Source organism: Pleurodeles waltl, chromosome 7 (genome assembly GCF_031143425.1).
Source record: "Pleurodeles waltl isolate 20211129_DDA chromosome 7, aPleWal1.hap1.20221129, whole genome shotgun sequence".
Classification (NCBI taxonomy): Eukaryota; Metazoa; Chordata; class Amphibia; order Caudata; family Salamandridae; genus Pleurodeles; species Pleurodeles waltl.
This window is the reverse complement of record NC_090446.1, coordinates 1475833319-1475841694: the sequence shown is the minus strand read 5'-3', so window position 1 is coordinate 1475841694 and position 8376 is coordinate 1475833319. Positions and strand designations below refer to the sequence as shown.

General features: G+C 43.6%; 1 protein-coding gene across 1 annotated transcript; it reads left to right on the top strand.

Moving 5' to 3' along the window:
• The first annotated feature begins 1318 nt into the window (after window positions 1–1318).
• Window positions 1319–5989, top strand: HAMP (hepcidin antimicrobial peptide). Its single transcript, XM_069202068.1, has 3 exons — window positions 1319–1657; window positions 3030–3092; window positions 5248–5989. Exons 1-3 carry the CDS (start codon window positions 1571–1573, stop codon window positions 5347–5349), a joined length of 252 nt encoding a protein of 83 aa, XP_069058169.1. The 5' UTR covers window positions 1319–1570; the 3' UTR covers window positions 5350–5989.
• The last annotated feature ends 2387 nt before the right edge of the window (window positions 5990–8376 follow it).

The window sequence follows — 8376 nt, the reverse complement described above, 5'->3', positions numbered from 1 at the left end:
GAGGCCAGAGAAAGAAAGAAAGAAAGAACTTGAGAGGGCAAAGAAAGAAAGAAAGAAAGAACTTGAGAGGCCAGAGAAAGAAAGAAAGAAAGAACTTGAGAGGCCAGAGAAAGAATGAAGGAATTCAATAATGAAAGACAACAACAATGAAATAAGGCAAGCGAAAGATAGAAAGAAAGAAAGAAAGAAAGAAAGAAAGAAAGAAAGAAAGAAGAACTTGAGAGGCCAGAGAAAGAAAGAAGGAAGAACTTGAGAGGCCAGAGAAAGAATGAAGGAATGCAATAATGAAAGACAACAACAATGAAATAAGGCAAGCGAAAGATGGAAATAAAGAAAGAAATATAGAAAGAAAGACAATAACTTAATACAAAGCAGTTTCAAATGGACAAACTCTGATATGCTTTGATGCTTTTATATTAATGAGATCTTCAGTATAACCTGTCCTTTAATGAAGTCACTTAATGAGGCCTTGAGAGGCCAGAGAAAGAAAGAAAGAAAGAAAGAAAGAAAGAAAGAAAGAAAGAACTTGAGAGGCCAGAGAAAGAAAGAAAGAAAGAACTTGAGAGGCCAGAGAAAAAAAGAAGGAAGAACTTGAGAGGCCAGAGAAAGAAAGAAGGAAGAACTTGAGAGGCCAGAGAAAGAAAGAAGGAAGAACTTGAGAGGCCAGAGAAAGAATGAAGGAATTCAATAATGAAAGACAACAACAATGAAATAAGGCAAGCGAAAGATGGAAATAAAGAAACAAAGAAAGAAAGACAGAAGGAAGAACTTGAGAGGCCAGAGAAAGAAAGAAGGAAGAACTTGAGAGGCCAGAGAAAGAATGAAGGAATGCAATAATGAAAGACAACAACAATGAAATAAGGCAAGCGAAAGATGGAAATAAAGAAAGAAATATAGAAAGAAAGACAATAACTTAATACAAAGCAGTTTCAAATGGACAAACTCTGATATGCTTTGATGCTTTTATATTAATGAGATCTTCAGTATAACCTGTCCTTTAATGAAGTCACTTAATGAGGCGTTCACTACCTCGCTTTAGCTTTATTGAAATGTCTGCGAGATGTTTAACCGTGCCTGGCCCTAAGTGAAGTCGTCAGACCCATTCTTCACCCAAGAGCAGGAAAATTCCCAAAACGATTCACCTGTTCGCGCAACATTGTGTTTTTTTTATCATTCCCAGAAAGTTTCTAAAACAGGAGATAAAGGTGAGATAACCTTTGTGGCTCCTGTTTACTGGCAACGGCTGACCCCCGATGACCCCGGGCTCACCCGCTATAAATACTGTGAGGTCTCAGCGGAGACCGTCAGAAGAGGAATCACCGCCGTCCGCTGCTGTCGAGAGCGAGGGGCGAGGCCCGAGCGGGAAGAGAAAGAGGGACAAGGAAGAAAAGGAGTTAAAAAAAGACAAAGTAGAGAGAGAAGGAAAGAAGGAAAAGATAGAGAGAGAGATAGGCGCATAAGGACAGAAAGGCACCAGACAGACAAAAGAAGAAAGAGACGAAAAGAGCCAAGAGAGAGAGGAAAAAAGGAGGGAAATAAATAAGAGACGGATAGGAGGAAAGAGAGGAACATGAAACTCCTCGCAGCCTGCCTGGTTTGCTCCCTTCTGTGCCTCTCCGCCTCCGCGGGTGGGACCCGCAGCATCTCCGGGACTCAGGTAACCTTTCACTGAGAAAACCATCGTCCACATTTACAGACGCGCTCTTGTTCCGTAGTGAGTCACGTGCTCTCGTATTAATGTTCATTATCTGCCCGCTCGACGCTTACAGACTACTCAATGTGCTTTATACTTTACCGAATTGTTTTACTATCTAAAAGTGCTTGAGTTACCAAAGTTAAGATGCCTCCGTCCCTACCCGCTTCTATTCTTCGTTTTGACAACTGCCTTTCCTGCCTCTTCTCCTCGTTACAAGTTTGTGGTGGGGCCTTTAAAGGATGTTAGTGACCCCACCAGAGTGACAGCTTATCCGGCATCACCTGGGCATCCGGCAGGTGACAGCTGCCGAACTTTCATGGTGAACCTATATGGGTGAATGAATGAGGGATTAACAGCGGAGTGGGGCACAATAGTCAAGTTCACAAGTAATTTCTTATTTGGACCCTCAGAATTCCACTCATAAGCCCACCTCTGAGTTCCCAGTGCCCCAGTATTGGTAACTCCAGGAGACAAGGGTACTGGACAGATCAGTGGCACTCAGTATAAGGTCCTGCGTGTCTTTTTCTCTCCCACCCCTGTCTCTTCCCGCCCTATTCCTTCCCTCCATAAGAGTCTCTTGCACTTCAATGGCCGCTGATCCCACTCTATTGCTCCACACTATGCAATGGTGTCTGCTTCAACAGAGACAGGACCAATAACCCATCTATGGTCTTCATGGTTCACTAAATCTGTTGCGTCCTCATTCCTGACCCAATACACTCATCCCTACACTACTAACTTTCCAATGCAACAAAGTCTCATTAACTCCCAGATGGATGTGTTCAGGGAATTCTCTTCATTCTGCAAATCTTGAAGAAATGACCTCGTTCACTTTCTTTTGGTCTCACCCATTCACTCATCACTGGATTTATGCACTCCAATGAAATACCACCAGCTCCTACATTGCTGCCCTCCTACACACAGTGAAATTTGACCCATGGACAAGCTTATGTTCTTTACTTTCCACTCACTCTTGGCTCACATATTTGTCTCATTCACTTTAATCGAGTTGTATGGCACGTGCATGTACGTTATTCACTTCATGAAGTCTGACCTAGTCCTTATCCACTCCGATGAAGTCCACCCACTCCCAAACACTGGCCTCTCAGACTTCTCCATCATAGACCTTTTACACATCACAATCCAACACATTTCAGCCTATTTATCTTCCTACTGACTCAAGTGTAGACATATGATCATCTAACACGTATAACATCTAGCTGCAGCATTGGATTACAAGCCTTGGTCTTGGCTTGGCCTTCACTTCAGTGCTTTTGTCAAATGTATCAGTGCTTTGACGTTGGATAACCAGACCATTCTCTTTTCTCAACAGAGAGACAGTGTGGACCATTCCGTCAGCCTTTCTGAGCCTGCCCTGGAAGAGCCGAGCTTACTGGTGAGCTATTTTCCATGAAAGTGTGTTTATTGAGGGGGTGATGGTTAAAAGGTAGTAAATGAACATCAAAAGGGGGTGATCAGATATTTTAGAGCCACATTCTCAGAATCCTTCTGAAACTAGTTCAGCCCAGACTCTTACTGAGAAAACTTAACCCCTAAGGTGAACCTTCATGGTCCTGGAAATATTTGTCTTGCATTACCAATCAAGAATTCTATATCATTTCACAATACACCATTTGAACTATACACTGTACACAGTGTCTTGCGTTTAATTTACTTTAGCACTCATATCCACGGAAGACACCATCATCATCCCTCAACTATTTGCCAACCCTTGTTGGAACTTGCAGCAGTTTTTGCATAGAAACTCAATATAATTAACAGTATCCACAATCCCTCCCTGTCCTTGCAGTATTCCCATGTAATAAAACTGAATGCCAATATACTTTTAAGAACATGACCTCCCAAGCCTTGTGAATTCCTGCAACATCCTTTAGATAAGAGTTACAACACACCCCTGCACATATTCATCTCACAATATACCCTTTCGCTGTATGACCTGAAGAAAAAGGCAGCCTGTGTGTATATAGTCAGCAATTACACGTTACAGGACTCTCATGTCCCCAACACTTGCATTACAATCGTCCTCCACCTGCAGAGAGGCATTCATCTGTCTGAGCCCAATGGATATATATCCTCCTTTGTTGATTTGTTGAAAGCATTCAGTAATCTTCAAAGGACACTTACAAATGCTAGCAAAAAGAGTCAAATGTTCATGTGTTGCGAACTAGTATGTGGGAAATGTTGATTTATGAGTTACCTCTGGGTCAGACCCATTTCAGATTTTGCATTAAAAATATGACATGCCACAGTACTGTCACTCTTATTGTCTTGTGTCCTAATAGGAATTGGGAGATCCAGAAATGGCAAAGTATAACTCGTGAACACTCTGGTTAGTTCTATTAGAAGTAATACCCAGATTTAGAGTTTGGGGGATGGGTTAGTTTGTCACAATGGATATCCTCTCCACTTTATTACAAGTGCATTTTATCCTAGGGTACTTGCAATAAGGTAAAACTGGATATCTGTCACATTGTAACAGAGTAACCTGTCTGCCAAACCAAGCCCTAAAATGTCATGTTAAAGGTATACACACCATGTTGTTTTGATTTTCCATAAGGGGCAAATTAATACAAATGACAAAAAAACCTTAAGAAGCTGATTTCACTTTGTCATTGTCAAATATGCTAGTGTCTTTTGAATGCCAATATTGAACCGGTTTCTACAAACATAGAATTTTAGCAGATATAGAAGTGAGATATGGAGAAGATCCTTCGCTCAGAATGTCATAATGCCTTCATGTAAAGAAGCCTACAAAAGAATTCTGAGGGCATCTTAACCACTTTATTACATCTCATGCCATTGACATGATAATGTGTTCAGAGGAACATGTAAGTGGAGACAGGAAAATAAATGTTGTAATTGCAGGGAAAGGTGGCATGTAGTTCAGAAAATACTGTGAACTGGAATTTCAGCGCAGTCTGGCAGATTGTTTTGTAACCTGCACCGCCAATAACCCCAGGTTGCGTTCATCATTGATTTTAGAATAACTATTTCCCACAAACCTAGATTAATTAATGCAGAGTTTTATGTTGAAAGTTCTCACTGCAATCCCTAGGAACCTCTGATAAGGTTGTAGTAAGATGTGTAAGTACTTGCTAACAACTTCCAGCTAATCAGCAGTGAATGTTTATCATCCAAAAAGTCTCGGAAAATGTGAAGAGGGCTTGGAAAGTTGTGCAGCATCACTGCATTCACCATGACAATTTGTGTTGATTTATCAAGCAATAAGTACTGTTTCATTCATGGCCAAGAAGGCTGGAGGAGCAATTATTGAGCAATTACATCAAAGGTTTGCAAAGAGAAGCCACAAATAATCCTAAGTATTTTTAGGGTTTGGGGCATATTTTTAGTAACAATCCTTAGATTATGTTAGATGTGTGGTAAATTATGAAATGCCATACTTTGGATCTTGAATCCCCCATATTACCAGGGTGATGCTGTTATGGGAGGATTATAATCAATGCAAAGACTCTAATGAAGAGTTTCTATGTCATAGATAATCACAAACTCCTATTTCTTTCTCTTTCTAGATGTCGTTGCTGCGAACCAAGAGACAGTCCCACCTCTCGCTCTGCTCCTTCTGCTGCAACTGCTGCAAGAACAAAGGATGTGGGTACTGCTGCCGCACGTGACAAAAGACTTTACAGACCCCCTGAACAAATCCCCAGTGTTTAACCTTCTCCTTGGGATTTTGGATCTCATTCCAAGACCAACACCGCCTAGTATTATTAATGTTATTTATTATGTCTTAGCTTTGTGTCCTGTAAGTAAAAATTTAATTTTGTCACGGCCATTGGAGCTAGATGTACATATGTAAATAGATGATTTCTGACTCACAATTGGAGGAATTACATGTTTCTGTGAATGAGGCGAATTCAAGATCAGCCATAAGATTCCATAAGATTCCATATTTTTGGAACACACCCAAGTATCCTCTGCTGTTCACCGCTTGCACTATAGAAGGGATGTCATGAAGACAGCAGCAACCAATGAAACAAGCATGTATTATGGCACTCTTCTAGCTATAGTCCATATACAGGCTACCAAACTGCGGCAAACAACCAAGAGGCCTCTGGGTAGTGTGTGTGATACCAATGCCATGATTGATTGACGACTAAGAGAGAAATCATGCATTTAAGTCTTGAAAAATGTACAAAAAACACAACTGCTGAACTGGTTGTGACCATATATTTATGGCTGCTATTCGTGACAGTCTTAAATCCAGCTGCACTTTGACTTTACCTCTTTATAAATTCAATAAAAATAACTTTATTTTCATGACTATGTTTTGGACAATTCATTTTAAGTCATGCTGTTTTCTTTCTCGTTTAACATGGGAAGTTCTACGGGAGAAATCAATGTCCAATGTGCTGGGGATCCAGGTACTTTATTGACAGTCAATACAAGAAGGAAAACACATATATAATTGAGCCCCACATATAAGATTTGAATAAAATCATGCTTTAATTTAGACCACTAACCAATCCACATTGTAAGAGGAACTTCATAGGTGAATTGAAAGGTAGAAGGTGTTCTTCGTCCATAGGTCAGTGGCGGTTGGTGAGCTCTAAAAGTGGTGAGGTGTAGTACTAGTCCAAAAAGTCTGCAAGCCAAGGAACTGAGTGAGCCTGACATCTTCCATGATGGCTTGGAAGATATTGTCCCCAAGTTCAATTTTGAAACAAAGGTGTCACTTTTAAAGCGCTATGTGTGGGAAAGTACCATCTTGCCTGGCATGTTACCCCCATATTTCACTGTATATATGTTGTTTTAGTGTATGTGTCACTGGGACCCTGCCAGCCAGGGCACCAGTGCTCATAAGTGTGCCCTGTATGTGTTCCCTGTGTGATGACTAACTGTCTCACTGAGGCTCTGCTAACCAGAACCTCAGTGGTTATGCTCTCACTGCTTTCTAAATTGGCACTAACAGGCTAGTGACCAATTTCACCAATTCACATTGGCATACTGGAACACCCTTATAATTCCCTAGTATATGGTACTGAGGTACCCAGGGTATTGGGGTTCCAGGAGATCCCTATGGGCTGCAGCATTTCTTTTGCCACCCATAGGGAGCTCCGACAATTCTTACACAGGCCTGCCACAGCAGCCTGAGTGAAATAACGTCCACGTTATTTCACAGCCATTTACCACTGCACTTAAGTAACTTATAAGTCACCTATATGTCTAACCTTTACCTGGTAAAGGTTGGGTGCTAAGTTACTTAGTGTGTGGGCACCCTGGCACTAGCCAAGGTGCCCCCACATCGTTCAGGGCAAATTCCCCAGACTTTGTGAGTGCGGGGACACCATTACACGCGTGCACTGTACATAGGTCACTACCTATGTACAGCGTCACAATGGTAACTCCGAACATGGCCATGTAACATGTCTAAGATCATGGAATTGTCACTCCAATGCCATCCTGGCATTGGGGAGACAATTCCATGATCCCCCGAGTCTCTAGCACAGACCCAGGTACTGCCAACCTGCCTTTCCCGGGGTTTCACTGCAGCTGCTGCTGCCAACCCCTCAGACAGGTTTCTGCCCTCCTGGGGTCCAGCCAGGCTTGGCCCAGGAAGGCAGAACAAAGGACTTCCTCAGAGAGAGGGTGTTACACCCTCTCCCTTTTGAAAAAGGTGTCAGGGCTGGGGAGGAGTAGCCTCCCCCAGCCTCTGTAAATGCTTTGATGGGCACAGATGGTGCCCATCTCTGCATAAGCCAGTCTACACCGGTTCAGGGATCCCCCAGCCCTGCTCTGGCACGAAACTGGACAAAGGAAAGGGGAGTGACCACTCCCCTGACCTGCACCTCCCAGGGGAGGTGCCCAGAGCTCCTCCAGTGTGCTCCAGACCTCTGCCATCTTAGAAACAGAGGTGCTGCTGGCCCACTGGACTGCTCTGAGTGGCCAGTGCCAGCAGGTGACGTCAGAGACTCCTCCTGATAGGCTCTTACCTGGGTTGCTAGCCTATCCTCCTTCCTAGGTAGCCAAACCTCCTTTTCTGGCTATTTAGGGTCTCTGCTTTGGGGAATTCTTTAGATAACGAATGCAAGAGCTCATCAGAGTTCCTCTGCATCTCTCTCTTCACCTTCTGCCAAAGGATCGACCGCTGACTGCTCAGGATGCCTGCAAAACCGCAACAAAGTAGCAAAGACGACTACCGCAACCTTGTATCGCTGATCCTGCCGCCTTCTCAACTGTTTTCCTGGTGGTGCATGCTGTGGGGGTAGCCTGCCTCCTCTCTGCACTAGGAGCTCTGAAGAAATCTCCCGTGGGTCGACGGAATCTTCCCCCTGCAACCGCAGGCAACAAAAGACTGCATCACCGGTCCTCTGGGTCCCCTCTCAGCCCGACGAGCGTGGTCCCTGGAACTCAGCAACTCTGTCCAAGTGACTCCCACAGTCCAGTGACTCTTCAGTCCAAGTTTGGTGGAGGTAAGTCCTTGCCTCCCCATGCTAGACTGCATTGCTGGGTACCGCGTGATTTGCAGCTGCTCCGGCTCCTGTGCACTCTTCCAGGATTTCCTTTGTGCACAGCCAAGCCTGGGTCTCAGACACTCTAACCTGCAGTGCACAACCTCCTGAGTTGTCCTCCGGCGTTGTGGGACTCCCTTTTGTGTCATCGGGTGAGCTCCGGTTCACTCCTCTTCCAAGTGCCTGTTC